Source organism: Bubalus bubalis, chromosome 2 (assembly GCF_019923935.1).
Source record: "Bubalus bubalis isolate 160015118507 breed Murrah chromosome 2, NDDB_SH_1, whole genome shotgun sequence".
NCBI lineage: Eukaryota > Metazoa > Chordata > Mammalia > Artiodactyla > Bovidae > Bubalus > Bubalus bubalis.
In genome coordinates this window covers 182,050,288-182,071,806 of record NC_059158.1, presented here as the reverse complement: position 1 = coordinate 182,071,806, position 21,519 = coordinate 182,050,288, and the positions used below count along the sequence as shown (strand labels likewise).

Sequence of the window (21,519 nt, the reverse complement as noted above, 5' to 3'; positions counted from 1 at the left end):
TAGCTGCCCCACCTTACTGGCATTTCACCCACAGTGGGAAGAGGTGAGTGGCTACGATGAGAACATGAACACCATCCGCACGTACCAGGTATGCAATGTGTTTGAGTCGAGCCAGAACAACTGGCTACGGACCAAGTTCATCCGGCGCCGGGGCGCCCATCGCATCCACGTGGAGATGAAGTTCTCCGTGCGTGACTGCAGTAGCATCCCCAGCGTGCCCGGCTCCTGCAAGGAGACCTTCAACCTCTACTACTACGAGGCCGACTTTGACTCGGCCACCAAGACCTTCCCCACCTGGATGGAGAACCCGTGGGTGAAGGTGGACACCATTGCTGCCGACGAGAGCTTCTCCCAGGTGGACCTGGGCGGCCGGGTCATGAAGATCAACACCGAGGTGCGGAGTTTCGGGCCCGTGTCCCGCAGCGGCTTCTATCTGGCCTTCCAGGACTACGGCGGCTGCATGTCCCTCATTGCCGTGCGCGTCTTCTACCGGAAGTGCCCCCGCATCATCCAGAATGGCGCCGTCTTCCAGGAGACGCTGTCGGGGGCGGAGAGCACGTCGCTGGTGGCCGCCCGGGGCAGCTGCATCGCCAACGCAGAGGAGGTGGATGTGCCCATCAAGCTCTACTGCAACGGGGATGGCGAGTGGCTAGTGCCCATCGGGCGCTGCATGTGCAAGGCGGGCTTCGAGGCCGTGGAGAATGGCACGGTCTGCCGAGGTAAGGGCCGCGGTGGGACAGGTGCCCCCCACAAGCGCATGGGGCATTGGTATCGGCTGCAGCCTTGAGCCTGGCAGCTAGGAGGGCAGGCTGGTCAGGGCAGAGGCCTGGAGCTGAGCGGGAGGCCCTCTGCAGCCAGAGTTTCCGAATCTATAGCCACTTTTCAGCTTCTTGGAGGGAGGCGTTGAACACCGCTTCATGAATGGTGGTGCGTGCAGACACTGCAGGGGGTGTGCCCGCTGATTTTCGTTGGTATGAGGATAAATGTTTCTCATTTTAACTACTATGTGAATATTAATGATAGCAAGTGGTGCTTTGTTTCTTCATTCACAAAAGTGACGTGGTTTCCTTTTTAAGAAAACATGTACGCCGTAGTAAAAAACATCGATAAGATAATATGCATTGAACTTTTGTTGTGTCAGTCAATATAGGCCAAGCCATGCCGAAGTGACAAAGCAGTAAAAGTTTATATTGCGCTTAATGCCTCATGTCCACAAAGAGTCAGCTTGGGAAAATGTGTAAGTCGTAGTAAATGATATTGATAAGAGCACGTTCATTGAGCTTTTGCGGTATCAGTCAGTATAGGCCAAGCCATGCTGAAGTAACAAAACAATAAACGTTTATTTCCCACTTAATGCTGCATGTCCATCGTGAGTCAGCTTGGGATTCCTCCCTCTGGGAGCCAAGCAGATGGAGGAGCCGCTCTTTGGAATGTTGTGATCACCAGGCAGAGGGAAGGAGCAAGTAAGACAGATTGTATATAGGCTCTAAAGCACCCCCCACCCCCCAGAATGGCTCATATGTCATGCCTGTCCACATTTCAGTGGCCAAGTAATGTGATTACTTCCAATCCAGAGAAATGGGAAAGTACAGCCCCACTGTGAGCTATCTTTACTGTGTGCCGAGCACTTTACGTGTCGAACTCTTAATCCTCGCAACCACCCTGTGAAGGAACATCCCATCTTTTAGGAAGAAGTCAGAGCTCAGAGAGTTCATACAGGGAGTAAGCAGAGGCGGCCTGGGGGCTTACCAGGTCGTGTGATTCCAAACCACCCTTTTAACCACTGTGCCCTTTAAGTTAATTTAAGGAAAAATGTTAAGTCAACAATAGTACAGGTGGTATTTGATGACAGCCAAGAGTCGCAAAGCTGCTTTGCAAATGGAAGAAGTTGTAAAAGGTACTGTGTGGTGGTGAGAAGCCTATAAAGGTAGATAGAGCTGAGTACAAATCCCAGCCCTGCCAGTTACCAGCTGGATATCTTGAATCAAGTGTGAAACCCTCTCTCATAGAATAGTTGTGAGGATTCAAGACCTCAAAACATGTAAACCACTTATAATGACTTCTAGTAAAAACCTAATAAATGTTAACTAAATGGGATGCTACATATGAAGCCCAGCATGGCACAGATTCTCTGCACTGTGAGCTGTGGTGGTCGATGGTGACAGCATAGGAGACTTGAAGCCTACTTGCGCCAGTTCCTCTTGCCTTTCCAATTGGAATTGAATCCTGGAGTGTTCCACATGCTAGCCCAGGAGCCTTGAAAGTCAGTTAAAATTGAGCCTGGGGAAGCTATGGTGATCCTCACCCTTATGAAATTCTATCATATCCATCATCTCCGGGACACCTCCCTCCAGCCCTTGGAGGAAGCATGTTAAAGATCCCTGGGAGGAGAAGTGGGTCTGTGAGAGACAGGAGCAGTGGCCTCTGGGGAAGCTGCTGCAGTGATCTTAGGAGATGGTGACGCCTGACTGGGCATCCCCAGTGCTGGGGAAGAGGAGGAGTATAGTCGAAGGGTGTTTTGGCAGTGAACTGATGAGATGTGGAGACAAGTTGGAAAGAGAGCAGGGAGAGGACTCAGAGGAACCAGAAATTCCAGTTTACAGAGCCTTGATGATCTGGGGAAGGAAATGGGAAAATGGGGAGAAAAGGCTGATTTCTCGGGGAAGACAACGCATCTGGTTTTCTGTACTTGAGTGTGAAAACGCACCACCTTGGGAGATGGCGGGGGTGACAGGCCGTGGGGAACAGATTCAGTCCTCACTGTCCACCGGTTACTCACTCCTCCAACCTTCCCCGCCCCTCCTCTGTGTCAGACCTTGTGCTGAGCACCAGGTAAGACGGAAGAATCCAACTGTGGCCTTGCCTTCTAGGAGCTCATGATCTAGCAGAGAGGACCAGCTGTAAATGATCGAGAGTGAGACTGTGTCAGATTTGTTTTAATAGGAATAGTCCAGGCCATGATGGGCATCCAAAAAGGGAGGGCTTCTGAGAGGAGGTGGCATTGGAGCTGAGTCTTGGGAGAAGGAGGCATTGACCAGGTGGCCCCGACCTTCTGGAGGTTGGATTGCCATAAGTAAAGGCCGGAGGACATAAATCAGTGTGGCTCATTAGAGGGACTGGTCAGTTGTTTGGTGTGGCTATGGCTCAGGGCACAAGGAGGGAGGTAAGAAGAACCATGATTGGAGGGGTGCCTTGATGAGGAGGTATGTTAGTTATCGCTGCATAGCAAGTTACCCCCATATTTAGCTGCTTAAAGCAGAAAGCACGTGTTATCTCTCAGTTTCTTAGGGTCAGGAATCAGGCATGGATGGCTTGATGGATGGGTGCCTCTCGCTCAGGGTCTCTCCTGAGGTTGCATCTGGAGGTTTGACCAGGGAAGGATCTCCTTCCACGTTCCTGCCCATGTTTGTTGGCAGGCCTCAGCCCCTCCCACACGGGCCTCTCGCATGTGCAGCAGCTTCCCCAGAGTATGAGAGAGTACCCACGACAGAGGCCACAATCTTTTGATCCTCTCGCTTTCAGAAGGGACGTCTCATTACTTCTCCCAAGTTCTCTTCATTAAAAGTGAGTCACCCGATTCAGTCCTTGCTCCAGGGGAGAGAATTACATGGGGGTGTGAATGCCAGGAGGTAGGGTCCCTGGGGCCAAGGCAGAGGTTGCCTGTCACAGGATCATTCTGGGCTGCTTCTTGCAAGTGGTGGGGGCTCGAGGTAATACGAGGGCAGGGTGTGTCCAGGGCTGGCTTCCCCCTACCGCAACCCCCAGCCCAGGCCCAGCCTACCCCGCCGGCTGCTGGACGTGAGTGGAGGCCAGTCAGGGTGTGATTAATGAGCTCAGGGAGCCAGAAGGACACCAGCTGCTGCCATGGCCTGTGTGCAGCCACCCAGATGTGGGGCTGCTTCAGCCCAGGCCCCAGAGGCGCTGGCCCCACCAGCCCGAGACGTGTCGGAATGGTAATTACAGCTCCCATCCAAGTGGTCGGCAGAGTGCTCGCCCATCTCCAGCTCAGGGATTCTCCACCTTTTCTCTTCCTCCCTCCAGAACCATTGACAAGTCTCTTAAAATGCAGATTCCTGGGTCTGGTGCAAACTTCATCCCAGGTCTGGTTCTGTGCCTCGGAGCTGACGCCAAGAATCGGCATTTTTTAAAAACAAGCAGCCCTGATGCTTCTATAACAGGACTCTTAGCTCAGACATCGTGATGTGTTAACACATCCTTGGCCAGACCAAGCAGGACTCAAGGCCAGGCAATGACCACAGGCCCAGCCCCACCACCACCCCAGGGAGCATCCACCCTAAAGCGTGGGAGGGGACCTTAGCAGAATCTCTGGGAGGGTGTGGTTTGGAAAGATCCAGTTAAGGTTGAAGCATAATATGATGGGGAAATAATCTCTTGCTTTCTCAAAGAAATGCAAGTTAGAGAAAACTTGGCAGAGAAGGAGTAGATGAGTCCTCTTGGGGCGTGGCAGCGATCGCAGGGGTGGGCTGTGGTGAATAATGGTGGACTGGCTATTCTAATGCACTCAGTGGTTCCTGAAACTATGGGCTAAACTGATTCAATCAGACCAACTTGCTCTGGAGCCTATTGTGTGCCTGGCACAGTGGGGAGAGCAGGGGAGGGGCCCAGTTAACCCCTCAACCAGCATGTCCTGGGTACCTTCTGTGCACCAGTTAGCCTTCTAACAGGTATTTACTGAGTACCTTCTATGAGCCAGGCGTATGCCAGTCCTAGGGAACATCAAAGTGAACAAGAGGGCAAATTCACTACCCTCCCAGAGTTGTTGGCCCAGGTGGGTGGACAGAGGAAGATGGAGGAAATAAAGTAAATAAGCAAGTAAATAGTTACAAACTGTGAGGAGTGAAAAGAAAGATATAATGTGTAACAGTAGAGATTAAAAGGAGGATCTGCTTTAGCCGGGTGATTCAGAGAAGGCTTCTTGGACGAGGTGTGATTTGAGCTGACTAGGGCTGACCTGGGATGGTTGGAAGAGAGTGCCTGAGACTCAGGGTTTGGCCTCAAGTGGCTCCTGGGTGAGCAGAGGATTCAGACTCAAAGGAACAAGGCAGAGCATGGTCCTTCCAGAAATGAGATCTGTCCAGGCCAAGTACTTTGATGGAAGAAGGCCATCTTTTCTGATGGGACATCTGGGAGGGCTTCAAGGAGGAGGTGGCATTTGAAGTAGGCCTTCAGGAGTGAGTAGGATTTGGATGGGTGAAGGGAGGGAAGGAACTCGTGGTCAAGAAGCCTCATGAACAAAGGCCCATGGTGTGACAGTACAGGGCATGTTTGGTGAGTGTCCAGCACCCTACTGGGAGTGGGGCTTTCTCTCCTTGATTCATCTATTCATGGTTCGCTGAGTGCCGAATCTGAGCCTGCACTGGCCATAGCGATGGCGGGTGGGAGACTCCAGGGACTGTCTGCAGAAGCCTCTGCCTTCTCTGGCTTCCCTGGTCCCCAGCCCCCTTGGTAGCACAGTCCCCACTGGGGCCTGCCACCAGCGGATCTGCTGGGGCCGGGGTTCATGGGGCAGGAGGGTGACCCGGGAATCCGCCCCCCCAACCTCTTGCAGCAGCTGCTGCACCCCAACCCTGAGTCCATTCGCCTGACTCTTTCCAGATGTTGATGGGGTTGATTGGGAACGTGTCCCGGCCTCAGTTTCTCCAAGTTTTATCTTGGCCTCTCCTTCCCTAATGAAACTCCTACTTGCCCCTCCCTGCCCATGTGTGGGCACCCCCCCCTCCAGCCCAGAAACCACTGGGGACCCTGCCCTTCTCTCTCTCCCAATGGAAGACGTGCGTCTCGAAGGGGTCTGGAGAGAGTTCCACAGTGAGTGTGATCTCTGCGATGCTCTCAGGGTGTAATGGGATTTTTAATATTTAGCTTGGACAGGGAGAGGGGCTGTGAGCCAGTGGATTGCGGGGGGGTGGGGGGGGATGGTTGCACGCACATGTTGATCAGCTGGCTCCAGCTTAGACTTCCCAGCTCCCAGCTGCCCCGGGCTTCCCCTCTCAGCCTCTCCTTCTCCTCCCCCTGCCCTGCTTGGTAGCCCCTGGCCCTGCTCTCTCCCCCACCCGTGGCCTCTCCTTGACCTTGGTCTTGGAGACCTGGTTTCAAACCCCAGTCCTACCTCTTGCTAGCTGTGTGACCTTGGGCAAGCCATGGACCCTCTCCTGATCTTTGTTTTCTCATCTGCAAAACAGAATAAACAGATGGACTGCTGTGCAAAGTAAATGAGAAAATACCTAGAAAAGTGTCAGAAAAATAAGAACTTTTACAAACTTGCCTGAGAGCTTTTTTTTTTTTTCCTCCCAATGAGCTTTTTTTTTTTATTTTGAGGAAAAAATAACTTTTCCTTATCACAAAAGCAATACAGGTTATTTGCAGAATCTTTAGAAATTGCTGATAAGCCAAAAGGTGAAAATTAAAATAACACAGAGAGTAACCACTGTTAACAGACTGATGTGGATCCTTCGAGGTGTGTTTATGTGTATTTACACATATTGATTTTTTTTAAAAGAAAAAATAGATTCCTTTTGGGAATACATGAGAATTTTTGACTTACTAGTATTTTGTGGGCGTTTTTCAATGTCATGTTGGATCATGTGGGAAGGCTCTTAGAATTCCATAGGCTATCTGTACGATAATTTTTTTTTACCAATACTCTGGTGATCCACATGTAGATTGCTTAGTTTTTCACTATCTTAAATGCTGAGATGAATTTCATGGTCCCTCTGCCTTTCTGCACTGCTCCGGGTATTTGTGTAGGATATGTGTCCTGGTGTGGAATTGTGGGGTCAAAGGGTATGTACTTTTTTTTAGAGCTTTTGGCACACCCTCCAGAAACACTGGGCTGAGTTACCCTCCTGGCAGCAGCCTTCAGGAGTGTCTGTTCCCCACATACTCACCAGCATGGGATATTCTGCCTGTGGCTTTATTTTCTGTTTTAATTCTAGAATCCTGTGCTTCCCCAGCCAAGGTAGGGAGGGACCGGGGTCAGAGATCCTCTCTGGGCCCTCAGAGCTGGCTCCTGGGCCACCCTCAGGGTGGCCTCCTTCCCACCCTGCTCTCAGCTCCAGCCCTTCCCACAGAAGCTGGACCAGTGGCCCAGCTGTGTCTGGTGAGTCTGTGGGGGTGGGGTGCGGTCAGTCTCAGGGTGAAGAGGAGGCAGCGTTCAGCTGGCGAGGCCTGTGCTGGGAAAGGGGTGTGAGTGTTGGAATGCTGGGTGGGAGGAAAAGCCCAGAGCCCCTCCCACCCTGACAGAAAGTTCTGCAGCATCTCTTCAAGGGCAGGGTGGAGACACCCAGCTTGGGGAGGGGGAAGGGTCATAGATAACCCCTCCCGACCCCAGACTCAGGCCGGGGCTGAGACCACACACACCAGCCTTTGGGGAAGGGGATTGGATGGGAATCCTGGCCAATACACTCAAGCTATTCAAGTCTTTGCTTTTAAAAACTGGAAGTGCCTCCCTCTCCCCACATCCCCTTTCCTCTATGCTCTCAAAGCGTCTGTTTTTATTCACGACTTTCCATCCATCTCTCCATCCATTGATCTACCTGTTTCTCCACCTTCCCAGCCAGCCATCATCCATTCACTGAACTCCATTTTCTGATTTTTTTTTTTTTTTCCTTCTTGGAGAGTCTTTGTATAGAGGACCAAGAAGCTAACACACTAGTAAAATCACACTTCCCAGGTACCTGCTGTGTGCCCATCTCTGGATCAGGTATAGGGACTGCAGACACGAAGAAGGCCCTTCTCGCCCTCCTAACTTTCCAGTCTGGTATAGGGGATATGGCTCCATTTGTAACTATAGCCTTGGGGCACTCCAGAGAAAGTCAGGAGACAACTGGGCGGGGTGGTGGGGGGGTGGGGGGGGGCGGGGTGGTGGGGGGGTGGGGGGAGGCGGGGTGGGGAGGGGCGAGCTTCCTGGAGGAGGAGCCCTTTTCCCAGGGCTTTGGAGAATGGGAGGAGTCAGGGGCAGAGATTAGTCCAGAAAAAAGATAGTCAGAAATGATACTGATGTTTTTGTTTTTAACCCTGGTCTCCCACTGACCCTCAGCCTTCTGGGGGACAGGGGGCATGGGAGAAGTCTTCTTGGCCAAGGGAGAAGGCAGAGGGGCCGTCAGCACTTCAGTTTCGCTGTGTCCGAGGGCTGAACGAGGCAGAGGCTGAAAGGAGTCCAGAGGACTGGAGAGGGCCAGAGCTGAGGGTGAAAGGTGCCTCTGGGGTGCCCAGCTCTGTGCTATATGCCGGGCTCTATTGTCTCACTGAATCTTCGGTTGGTATGATGAGCTCCATTTGCAAATGAGACTGAGGTCCAGAGAGGCTCGGCAAGGCTTCCAAGGCCACACAGCCAGCAGCAAGAAGCAGAGGCAGACTGTGAGCCCAGCGTCCTCCAATTTGCTGGGACAACTGATTACCCGGGAGTGGGCGGATATCTGGAGGTACCCTTCCCTGCCCACCTTCCTGATTATCCAGGGGCCTCTGAGATGGCAGAAGTAAAAAGAGTTTGACAGATAACCAGCTTGGGGGTGGGGGTGGGGGTGGGGGTGGGGGGGTCACGCATGAGATTGTAAGACCTCATAGGAAAGAGAGGGCAGCTGAAGGGCTTCTAAGGGGAAGAGGGAAGCTCGTGGCTGGGCCGTGGAGGGCGAGTTGCTTTCACATCAAGAGGTGTTAGCAGGATGGAGCACACTCCCAGGGCAGAGGCTCAGGGATGGGGAAGCCCCCCATGGGCCTCCTCTCTTCATGCTGAGCCACGAAAGGGGCGCAGCCACCCCAGTTAACCGCTGGCCAGGGAGAAGGGGCCCCCACTGCCAGCCCCCACACAGCATTAACCAAGTGCTGTGTCGCGCTGCCTTCCTGCCTGTTACCTTCTGGAATCTCTCCATCAGATGAGGAAACCGAGACCGAGGGCCAGATCCCACCCCCTCGTAGGTGGCCGAGGCAGGTGTGCACTCTCGTGCTTCCTACTTCTGATATCCTCTGCTTCTTGGAGGTGTCAGAAAGGCTTGGTAGGGACTGCCCTGGTGGTCCAGTGGCTAAGACGCCACACTCCCAATGCAGGGGTCCCCGGGGTTCCATCTCTGGTCTGGGAACTAGACCCCACATGCCGCAACTAAACATCCTGAATGCTGCAACAAACAGCGAAGCTCCCAAGTGTTGCAGCTAAGACCCAGCACATCCAAGGATCTCCTGTGGACCAGGCAGCTCCCCACTGAGGATCTCACTGACTCCCAGTCACTGGTTTAGCATCCTCATCCCTGTTTTACAGAAGAGGAAACTGAGGCTCAAAGAGGTGAAGCAGCTTGTCCATGGTGACCCAGGAAGGGATCGGATTTGAACCCAGGTCATCTGACCCTGGAGCCCCAGCACTGCCCTCTCTCAGCCCCAGACTGACCCGGGACCCTGAAGGCATCAGGTTGACGGCTTTGGCCACAGGCTGCCCCAGAACACTCCAGCAGGACCATAAACAGCTGGGGGAAGTTCCCCTCCCTCCAGCGGCTGCCTTTTCATCTGGCTGGGCTTCGGGATCTGGCGAGAGGAGCCCGTTTATTGAGGAAGTTTATGCATTTAACAGTTTAAGCCTTTCTAAGCCTGTGGTACAACAGGATTTCAGAGCCGTTAACAATTCTGTGTGGTTAAGAGATTTTCATGGCTGTGCGGCAGCTGGCTCGGGCCCCACAGGCCCCGTTCTGGCCTCCACCCCTCGCCCTGCTGGGGCACCTCCTCTCTGGGGCCCTTTGTCCTCAGCCCCCACCCTGCCGCTTCTCCCTGCTCCCCTCACTCCTACTGCCTAGGGATGAACTTTGACCTCAGAGGGGAACTGAGGTCCAGAGAGGGGATGGGAGCTGCCCAAGGCCACACAGCAGGTGAGAGGCTTGAACTGAGTCCCTTCCCACACCCTGGACTGCCTTCCTTGGGTAGGGGAGTGTGGTGGGAGGATGGTCTATTGTTAATTCCCTACTGGCAGGACTTACAAACCGCCCCCCTCAAAACCAGCATCTGATCTCTACCAGGGCTTTGGGAACAGGGTGAGGGTGGGGAGACTTGCCCAGATTCACTCACCTTGTCAGCTATCGAGTTGGAATCAGAACTCAGGCCGAATGAGAATTCTTCACACAGTACAAAACGAGGTTTGTTATTTTGGTTTGTTTCCATTGCTTGTTGGGGGTGGGGAGGGAATGCCATTTGTAATTATAATGTATTACATATGTACAGTATTTATTTACTTACACTCTGCCTCATTCCAGAAAAAGATTAGAGGCTGCTTTTGTGTAGCATTTGGTCTCACCCTATGAGATACTTTGATCTGAATGATGCCCACATGAGAGAAACAAGGCGAAGATTATTAGCGCCATTTTAGAGGCAAGAAAATCTGAAACCCAAGAGAGGACCGGACTTTCCCAGGGTCACAGTGCCCTTGGTGGCAGAGACGGGACTTGAGCCCAGTGCTCCGGCCTCCTGGCCCAGGCTCTCATGGGAGCCCCTTGTTGTCCCGTGATGTCCTGTTAGATGGCCCCCACCCTTTACCTCCACCTCCGCAGGAACAAGACCCAGGGACCCCTGGAACCACAGGAGATCTTAGTCTCCACCCCACAAGAGAGGTACCCTGGCAGAGTTCCTCACGGCCCCTAGGACGCGTGGTTTATGTGAAGAGGAAGGTGTGGTGGGCCCCTGACAACCACACAGATAAAGGGGTCCCAGGGTCACCCTGAGGGGTGGACAGGCCTTCAGATTCCCACCCTCTCTGCTCCCTCGGGCTCTTTGCTCCTTCACCAGGCCTTCCCAGTCTTTCTCCGTGGAACCCCATCCGTGCAGGTTGGATGATACTGTTGTTTCCATCTCGAGGATTTATTTCCTGATCACGCTGACCCAGGAGAGGGTCACAAACTCACAAGGGCTCCCATGTCACTGGCACCCAGACGCAATACATGAACTTTGCCTGTTGCCCACTTGGCACCTCCTAAACAAAGGGGCCAAGGCAACTGCTCACCAGCTTTACGCTTATAAAAATGGAGGCCCCAAGACGTTAGAAAAAATGGCTTATCCAGAGACCTGGCAATCAAACTCAGGGTCCAGTCCCGCGCTCCCTATGCCTCCCATGGGGCCCTGATTGTAAATATCAGAGACAAGAGCCCAGGGAGGCAGGGAACATGCATTGGTTGAGCGCCCACTGTGTGCTAGGCCTTCTGCCTTAGGCTTGTGTAGAATTCTGGATCCCTGCAGTCCCTAGAAGTTGGGTACGGTTGTTATTTTCATTTTATAGAGGATGAAGCGGAGACTCAAAGAGGTTAAATAAATGAGCTCAGGATCACGCAGCTAATGAATGGTGGAGCCAGCACTGAAATCCAAAACCTGCTGTCTTCCCACTGGAGTATTTGTGCATTTCATTGTGAGTGAAATATTTTTGCAATCTTTATCTCATTTGATTCTTGACAGCCCTAGGGTGTAAGAGGGATCTTATCCCCGTTGTTGAGCTGAGGACATTAAGGCTCAACGAGGTGAGGTGCGCTGCCTGAGGCTCACCGCTAGGAAGGGTCAGGGCTGGGACTAGAGCTGGGTCACTGGGTTGGTTTGACTCTGATGCCCAGGCTGTGTGACCCTCCCAGCCTCTTGCTGATGACTTGCATGAGAGCTCTCATGAACACATTCATATCAGACCCCTGCCCCGTCGTTCCACTGAAACTGCTCATAATCAAGGCCATGTTGTTCTTGTTGTTCACTTGCTCAGTCGTGTCTGACTCTTTGTGACCCCATGGACTGCAGCACGCCAGGCTTCCCTGTCCCTCACTATCTCCTGGAGCTTGTTCAAACTCATGTCTATTGAGTTGGTGATGCCATCCAGCCATCTCATCCTTTGTCGTCCCCTTCTCTTCCCACCTTCAATCTTTCCCAGCATCAAGGTCTTGTCCAGTGAGTCGGCTCTTTGCATCAGGTGGCCAAGGTATTGGAGCTTCAGCTTCAGCATCAGTCCTTCCAGTGAATATTCAGGATTGATTTCCTTTAGAATGGACTGGTTGGATCTCCTTGCACTCCAAGGGACTCTCAAGAGTCTTCTCCAGCGCTACAGTTCAAAAGCATCAATTCTTCATCATAGAACCTTCTTTATGGTCCAACTCCCACATGAGTGACACCCATGTCACCAATCCATTGGTCAGTTCCCAGGTCTCAGCTTCCCCAGGGGCATCTGATAGAGAGACCACTGACTCCTGGTGTCCTTCCTGCTTTGCCAGGTGCTTTGTGGCCAGTTCCTGCTCACCTCCCACCTCTCTACCGCAGAGGACCTAGTGCTGAGTCCTTGGTCTCCTCTTCTCTCTCCCTCTCTCCAATTGATTTCATCCAGGCCCTCTCTGGCCAATCTCTAGCCTGGACCCCTTCTCTAATGTCCAGACTCACATACCCAACTACCAACTGGACATCTCCACCCATCCTCCTCCCTGCCCCCTAGTCTGTTCCCTGCCCTGAAGCTAGAGGTCCCTCTAAAACATAGGTCATGCCCTGCCTCTGCTCAGAACCCCCGAAGTCCCTCATCTGACGTAAAGCAAAAGCCAGAAGGGCCCATAGAGCCCTCCGTGATCTGTCCCTCGCCACCCCAGACAGATTCTCACTTCTTCTTGCCTCCTTCACTCCAGACCCACTCACTTCCATGGCAGTTTCATCTGCCTGGAATGTTCTTTCCTTGGGTGTCTACATTGATTGCCTTCTCATCTTCTTCAGGTCTCTCCCCACACTTCACCTTCTCACCAAGGTCCCCCATGGCCCTAGTTTCAAAAGGGTGCCCATGTGTTCACATGCACAAATGTGCAGTTACACACATGTGCACACAGCCTGTCCCTCTTCCCTCTTTATTTCTCTACATCACCCTTACTGCCACCTGACATGCTGTAGGCTCACTTCTTTATCTCTTAACTACTTGTCTCCCCAGCTGGAATGCAAACTCCAGGAGGGCAGATGTTTCTGTTTTATCCACTGCTGTCTCCAGCTTCTAGAGTGATATTTAACTCATAGAAAGTGTAAGTAGCGTTAGTTGATCAGTTGTGTCCGACTCTTTGCAACCCCATGGACTATAGCCCACCAGGCTTCTCTGTCCGTGGAATTGTCCAGGCAAGAATACTGGAGTGGGTGGCTGTTCCCTTCTCCAGGGGATCTTCCCGACCGAGGGATCAAACCTAGGTCTCCCACGTTGCAGGCAGATTCTTTGCCATCTAAGCCACCAGGGAAAACCTAGCTCATAGAAGCTACTCCATAAATGTTAGTTGCAGAGCCCCACTCACCCTAGTCTCACGCCCTGTACCCTCCCAACCCTGATGTGAGCAATGATGCTAACAAAGGCCCTTGGAGAGGCTGGGGGTTCTTTCTCCAGAGCAACCAGAGTGGCCAGGATGCCCAGCAGGTCTATCTGGGGTTGGGACAGGTGTTTCTAGACTTGGATTAAGGGTCCTTTTTCTTGACATGCAGTATTTCCTGTAAAAATCTTAAATCCTTCTTGGAGCTGGGCGCCTCAGAAAGCATCTCTCAGTATTCCTTGTGTCTTCACCATTAACAACCATAATTCCAGTTCTTGCTCCCTTGCCTGCACTGGCCTATGTGTTTAGACTCCACACATGGTGGTCCTTGACCAGGGCCTGCTGGGGGACCCATCTCTTAGCAGGAGCCTGCGGGAACCCACCAGGGGCCTGGGTCTGTACAGACACAGAGCCGGAGGAGGCGCCCAGCCCGCTGAGTCTCCAGCCTCAGGAGTCAGACCCCAGCCCCAGTGCCTGTCTCTCTTGAGGAAGTCTTTTCTGAGCCTCAGTTTCCTCATTGTTAAATGGGGCCTGTGGTCCCAGCCTCCCTGGGTTTAGAAGAGGCCCAGAGGAGTTATGGGAGCTCAGAAGATAGGCAAAGGATGGGGAGGGGAGGGGCGCCCCTGCTCCATCTGGGGAGGGGTGTTTCTCGGGTTGGGCACCAGGCAGTGCCCTGGCTGAGCGCCTGGAGGACAGAGCATGTGTACATCATTCAGGGGGCTGGCGGTTGCTGGTAATCCCCTCTCAATTACAAGCAAGCCTGAGTACACAGCAGGCGCTTAATACATGCTTGTGGCACAGATTGTTTTAGCCAGATTGAGCAGCGCAGGAGCAGCTCACAGATTCAGGGTGCCTGGGTCCGAATATGGGCTCTGTGCCCCCCACCCACTCACTCTAGAACCCTGGCAGAGTACCTCCCCCACCCCTCCCACCTCTGGGGTTCAGTGTGGCCACCTATAGAGCGACTCTTATGTACCAACAGCCTCTAGTTCTGTTCTTCCTGGTCCTCACAGTGCCGCCTGAGAGGCCAGCAGGGCAGCTGTGACCATTTGTGACCTGAGAATAGTGACCCCCTGTTACCTGCCACACCCTGGTGCCCTCAAGCAGGAAGGTTAAGGGGAAGAGCCTGCTGCTTTGATTCTCATACCGGTTCTGACATTTATGAGCTGTATGACTCCAGGCGTGTGATCACTTCCCAAAAACCTCAACCTCAACCTTCTCACCTAAATAATGGATGTAATATGAATGGAATGTTACAGGTGAGTTGTGAGGGTTCAATGCGATAATCAGAGTAAAGCACCAGGCACACGCCCAGCACGTGGCATGTGGTCAGTGCTGATCATAGCCTGGAACTAACTTATCTCAGTGCTCAAGGTTGTCATCATCCCCTTTCGCAGATGAGGAAACTGAGGTTCAGAGAGAGCGAGTGAGTTACTTGCTCCAGGCCACACAGCAAGTAAGGCCCCTTCACCCCTGTCCAGGCGAGCAAAAGCAGAGGCCTGGGTGGGACTTGAGGGCCAGTCGGAGCTATTTCCCGCCTCTGTCCCCTATGTCCCTGGCAAATTCTGGGCCCAGAGCCTCATGTTACCTTGGCTTCTTCCAGGGAACCAGACTCAGGCTTCATCCCTTAAAGGTGTCACCATCTGATTCAAAGCATTTTGAAGACCTGAGAATGGTCGCTCACCTTTTTAAGCTGCCTGGGCAGACCAGGCAGCCTCGGGGGCCCCACATCCATATCCCTGGCAACTGCAGCCCTGGGCTGCCTTGCCCCTACACCTGCCGTCAGCGCTGTCTGTCTGTGGGAACTCCCCGGAGTCCTGGGAGAGGTGTACACACACACGCGTGTGCTGGGTCAGTGCAGGGCGTCCCTAACATGGCTGCATGTATGTGTGCACGGGCCCTGGTAGACGTGGCAGAGTGTGCACGGGGCCTGATGGGAGTCTGTTTGTGTGCCTGTGTGTGTAGAAGCGTGCCCACTGACCCAGCATCCCTCCACATGTGCGATTGGAGCATCTCTGGACATAGGAACATGTGCGTACATTTCAGGGGCGGGCCTGTGCATGCCCTTGCCCACACGCTCACCCTGGGGCCCATCGCTAGTCACTGCTGCCCTTGTGCTCGTGTGTTCCTGTGTCCGCCTGACTTGTCCCAGTACATGTGTGTACAAGGAGGAGCATACTCACGCACATGCTGGCTCACTTGGACCAGTGCACGCAGAGGAACGTAGGTGCCACACAATGAGCGTGTGCACCCATCGTGGTGTGAGGGGATCCCTGTGCATGGGCATGTGTGTCCTGAGTCAAGTAGATGTGTGTATCTTTGTGAATATCCAACCACAAGGAAATCAAGCCCGAGTGTATATGTTCGTTTATATGTTGTATCAAACCACATGTACACATGCTTGGAAATGGGTATTTGTGTGCATGTGTGTTTCTGTGCGTGCAAGGGACCCCACTAGTGAAGTGTGTGTGTCAGGGAGGGATACACACACACACACACACACTTTCTGGGGGCCAGAATGTCAGGGTCATTGATTTTCTGTCTCTTAGAAGTTCCCTTTGAGGTCCTCTTCATGTCTCTTTCATGAACCAAACTCAGCAGTTCCAACGCCCTTAAAGCAAATCGGCCCGTTTTGCAGCAAGCCTCTGTCCCCGGCCTGCCAGCCTCCCCCGCTGGTTGTGTGCACAGCACATACACCCAGAATCTGCTTATGATTTACGGGAAAGCAGGAGGGCCCCTGGGGGGGCTTTGGTGACGGTGCTGGGCTGGGGTCAGCTCCTCACCAGGCTCTGCTGTTTTCTAGTCGGTGGTCTTGGGCATTCCCTCACTTCCTGGAGCTTCCAGTTTCTCAGCTGCCAAGGAGGCCTGAACGGTGGTACAGACTTGATGGCAAGGCCCCTGCCCAGGCTGGCTCGGTGTTTCTCTCACATTTGTGGGCTGTGTTTTGTTCACACAATGCTTCTGCCTTCTTCTCGGGGAGAGAGGCTGCATGTACATGAGGGCTGGTGGTGGACAGGCCGGCGGAGGAGCTGTCGTGCCTCCTGGAGGAAGGGGCAACTGTGTGCCGCCCCCCCCAATGCATCCCCACTGTGCTGTAAGCTGGCATCCCTTCACCCCGGCCTGCCCGCTGCCCTCTGTTACCCCCATTCCACAGAGGAGTAAACTGTGGCCAGAGAGCTGCAGGGGCCTGCCCGAACCTCACAGGAGGCAAGCCAGGATTGGGACCCAGATCCAGCTGACTCCAGGGCCTTCTCGAGCCTGCTAAGAACGCTTCCTAGAGCAGGCAGGAGAGAGAGATCAGGCCTCAAAGGACCTCCGTTCCCCAGAGCGCGGGCTGGAGGATATCCAAGCCCGAGGCGCCCCAGGAACAGAGGAGGGGAAGCCCCAGGCTGGAGGAAGGCAGGCCCTTCAGCCTCGGCCTCCTGCCCGTCGGCTCTCCGGGTCCCGGTCCCCTCCAGCTGGGCACCCCCTCGCTGGGGTCCCCTCCCATCTCTCGCGCTGCCGTCTTTGTGGCCCGGGAAGAATGCCTCTCTTTATCTCCCGGGCGCCCCTTCCCTTTGATTCTCCTCTCCCCAGCGTTTCTGCTGACCTCTGCGTGTTGGGAATCCAATTAGAGGCGCGGACAGGGAGAGTGACAGCCACGCTGAATCCCGCCTCGGCCCCTCCAAGCACGCCCGGCTGGAGCTTGCGGGCGATGCGGGGCCTGCTTGTCATGCCGGGCCCAGCGCGGGACTTTGTGGGGATTAGCGGCCCGGGCTGGGGTGGGGCCTCTCCACAGATGGGACCAGAAGTGCTGCTGGTGAATGTCACATCACGGGGAGAGTAAGGGATCCCCCCTCTGCTCTGTGGGGAAGCCAGCATGGGGAAGAAGCAGGGGGAAGGGGCAGGAGGCAGGATGGCCTTGGCATGGAGTGGGTCACCACCTTGGCCGATAGACAGGATGCTTGGGGAAGTGACGGCCCAGCCCATTGGGTTATGTGGTTCCAGAGCTAGATCCAAGCAGAGCTGGCAGCCAGCCTCAGGTCTGCCTGCGTAGGGGAGACGCTTGAATTTATTTCCACCTAGGAGGGGCATCGGGGGTTTAGGTGCTTGCAAGGGTGGGATATTATCTTGAAGCTTTATTCGTAAAACACTTTACTTATGACTGGGAGAGGCAACCCCCCAAATTGGAAAGGGGCGGCCACTTCATGATGGTGTCTGAAGACTTGCCCACCGCAACTACTCCTTGGCATGGCCACCAGCCTAAGGCCAAGACCCTGCCCTTCCCCACCCACCGCCAAGAAGTTATCCTCCTGGTTTACTGCCAAAGAAGATGAGGGTCCCAAGGACGGAAGGCCAGTCTGAGGCAGAGCTAGGATTCGTCTCCCCTCACCCCCTACTCCTATCCCAGTATCACCCTGACCCCGTCCCCCACCTCCTAAGTCAGGAGAGTCCCCGATGCCCCCTCCACAAGGAGGGATTTGGTGTGTGAAGAAGTGGATTTCTAGCCCTCAGGGAAAACCATCAGCCTCACCCCCAGCCCCAGGAGCAGCAGGCAGAATACGGGCCAACAAATGCCCCAGCCCCTCCAGAAACGGCTGGAGCCCACAGTGTACTGGGCCTGTCCTGGGCCCAAGCACCCAGGGAGATTTGGATCTGAGGTGGCTTCTGCCTCCAGGAGCTCACAGTGGTAGGTGTATAAAGGGGAAGCCCAGGACCTTGAGGACCCACAGGAGAAATGTGGATGGAGATGCGACCACACTTTAGGCTGGGAGTCCCAGAGGGCTTCCTGGAGGAAGCGGCACCTGAGCCGAGACTTGGAGGACAAGCCGAAATAGCTTGAGGAGGCCCCCCCACCCGAATATTCCAGGCATGAGAGGCAGGGCAGGTGTGGGGCTTCCCGGGGAGGGGCACCTGCCCACCCTCATCCCTGTCCTCATTCCGCAGCTGCCTGGGCTGGGCAGGGCTGACCCATCTCCTGTCCCAGCGCCCCAGCCAGGCTGCACAGCTGTGACTGCCTCCTGGGCCTGGAAGGGTTGGCAGCTTTGGATGCTCAGCATCTTCAGGAAGAATTGTCGCAGAGGTGGGACGGCAAAGGGCCGGAGAGCATGCGTTAGAGAACCGGGCCCCTTCCACATACCGCCTCTGTGGACCCCACATCAGCCCAAGAAGCAAGAAGTGCCACCCCATTTTACCAGTGAGAAAGTGGTTCAGGGAGGCAAAGGGGCTGCCCAGACTCAGCATGTTAATATATGGCCGCAGCATCTACACTCAGGACCCTCACAGGCCTTTCCTCCCGCTCTGGGCTCTCACAGCCAGTGCAGGTACGAGTTTATCGTCTTTATGTTTTAGGTTCTCCTGTCCCAGCTCAATGCCTGGCACACAGAAGGTGCTCAGTGGGTGAGTGGTAGACGGATGGATGGATGGATGGAGAAAAACAATCAATCGATTCCTTACCTTAAAAAAAAATAACAAAGTGGCATTTGTCCCCATCCTGCCAGCAAAGACCGTATTAATGATGGATTAATCTTTCAGCTCAGTTCTCATGAATACAAAACGGGAAGGTGTGTGTGTGTGGACCCAAGAGAGCCAGAAAAGACATCCTGGGCTGCTTCCCACACCTGTCTGGACCTAAAGACACACGCTCAGTCACCCAGACCCGCTCACACGTTCTCACCCACTCACACACTCTCGCACAGCCGACGCCCCCGCCAAGGGACCTCCACACCCCCTCACCCCTCCATCTCCCCAGTTCCGGGCAGAGGCCTCCATGGCCCTGCCCACAGGCACGCAGCCCCTTCCAGCCCCTCCCCTCCCTCTGAACCTGACTGCTCCTCCTCGCCTGCCTTCCTCGCCTCCTCCTTTCCTTCTTTTGTCTTCCCCTCCCATCCTCCTCCTCTGTTTCCTTTCTTCTTCCGTCTCTTGGTTTCTCTACCTTAATCGGGTTTCCGTCTTGGTTTCATCCTCCATTGTCTTGGCTTCATCCTCCACCTATCTGTCTGTCCATCCGCTGGGCACTTTCTCTTTGTCTCGCCCTTCCTCACCTATTCCCCTCAGATCTCCTCAGGCCTGAAGGAGACCCCTTGCCGCCCCCCACTGCACCCCGCATCCCGCACCCCGTCTTGGACTCATTTGGGGCCCAGGGGGAGCTGTGAACTGGAGAGTGAAGACTTTCTCCTCAACCCAGACACAGGGGTCAAGCTGGGGTCCAAAAGCAGCCCCCTTCCCTTCCGCCTCAGAAAGGGGCATGGTACATATACCTGGGGCGGCCGCCACAGTCTCCTCACCTGCTAACCCAGGGAGTCAGCGGGCCTGGCCATTGATTTGCTGCACACGTATCTACTGAGCCCCACCCCTGCGAGGTGGGGGAGAAGGCTGCAGACTCACACAGCCCAGGTCAGATTTTCTCCATGCCTCCGAGCCTCAGTTTTCTCATCTGTAAAAAGGGGACAGGAGACTTGCCCCGGAAGAGCTGTGTGAAGCTCGGATGTCCTGCCCGACACACAGCAGGCGCTCATGGGTGGCCTTGGAAGAGACAGGCTCTGCCCTCAGAGGACTCACTGCCCAGTGGAAGGCAGGTGGCCGGGAGAAGTCACCCCCCTCAGGCTCTGGGGAGCTGGTAGAACCATAATCAGAGGCTATTTGTCCTGGAGGTCAGTTTGAGGGGCCGGGGTCAGGAATCACAGGGAAGAGACAGGTCTCATCCTGAGTGATGCTGGACCACGTGCCTCAGTGGGAGCCATTGCCGGGAATTCAGCCTACGATCTGGCCGGCCTGGAGTTTGTCTGTCAGTCTAGGGGTTCTCAAGCACGCCTGGTTGGTCCCTCACCTTCTTACCAAGGCTAGAACCCTGCAGATTTGGGATGAGCCACCTACCTTCGCATCATCGACCCATCATCTCTCTCCCATGCTGGCCACAGGGGTCCTGGCTTGTTGATTTCCGAGAGACTTCGGTGGTGCCCCGGATTGGCGTGACCCCACTGTGCGTCCTTGAATCCCACTCATCCTCTCTTTGAGCCTCGGTTTCCTCATTAGGGCCCTTGAGGAACTTAGACAAGGGGCTGCAACCTCAGAGTGGGCGTGGGGTCACCATCTCTCAACCTCCCACCCAGGGTGCTCCCCATGCTGAAAATTCCAGACCTGCCCCACCCCTCGGGGGGCTCATCTCAGACCCTCCCTTTCAGGAACTGACCTCCCCTCCCACTGCCTGAGAAGTCTGGCCCCAGGACGCCTGCGCCCTCTGCCCCCTCCCCCCACCGCCCTGCGACCACCCAGCCCAGCCAGCTGCGAGGCAGGGGATCAGAGGCTGCGTGCTGCAATCCCCCTCCCACCCAGCCTGGACCCCGGGTCAGCAAGCCTTCGAGCGTGGGAGGGGATGGAGACCGAGGTTCTGCTGGGTGGGGGTGGGGTGGGGGCGGGGTGGGGGCTGGGTGGGGGCGGGGGTGAGCATAAGGCAGGTGCGTGTATGGGTGTGTGAGTGTGTGTGTGTGAGAGGGAGAGAGATCGCCAGTGCATATGTGCTGCTAGGGGGGCTACAGATGTGTCTGTGGACCTGGCAGGGTGAGCCCGGGGAGAGAAGACAAAAGAACGGCCTAAGCCGAAGAAGCCGCTGCTGCTGGGCGCGGGAGGCTGAGCCCGTTTGTATGCAGCAGGAGCGGGAGCCCAGCAAGGCCTGCTCTTCAGAAGAGCCTCCATTCCCAGGACACTGGAACAAGCAAGGCAGAGCCCCACCCTCACACACCATCCTGCCCAGCCCTCATTGTGCAGGTGGGGAAACCGAGGCTGGGGAGCCGCAGGGCAAGTAAAATGGCCACGCTGGGACTGGAACCCAGCCAGCCCCTCAGACCAGGGTTCTTCCATGTCTTGAGTGCCTCTGGGGCTGCAGCTGGGTCCAGAGTTGGACAAATGAAGGAATGAGTCACGACTGGCGATGTTTGTCAAATGCACTGGGCAAACCTTTGAGGCGAACTCAGCGAGCCTCACACAACCTCTAAAATATGTGCCGTTTTTATCATCCCCGTTTTACAGATGGGAACACTGAGGCCCAGAAAGGTAATTTGCTCCAGATCCTACAGCTCATAAGCAGCAGAGCCAGGGTTCAAGACCAGGCCAGCTGGTACCAGAGTCCATGCTTGCGGTCACTGTACCATGCAGCCTTTTTGAACATGGAGTTCTTGAAACATGGGGACCGTTAAGTCTCTGTCCTTCCAGTTCTGAGCACTGGCCTGGCACATAGCAAGTGCTCAGCGATGCT

General features: G+C 54.7%; 1 protein-coding gene across 3 annotated transcripts in view; it reads left to right on the top strand.

The window, feature by feature from the left end:
* Nucleotides 1-21,519, top strand: part of EPHB2 (EPH receptor B2) — a 226,802-nt gene that overhangs the window by 83,270 nt on the left and 122,013 nt on the right. For all 3 annotated transcript variants that reach the window (XM_025278758.3, XM_025278756.3, XM_044938132.2), the window contains exon 3: nt 35-719. In XM_025278758.3, coding sequence (XP_025134543.1) covers nt 35-719 — 685 coding nt within the window. The remainder of the gene's footprint in view (nt 1-34; nt 720-21,519) is intronic.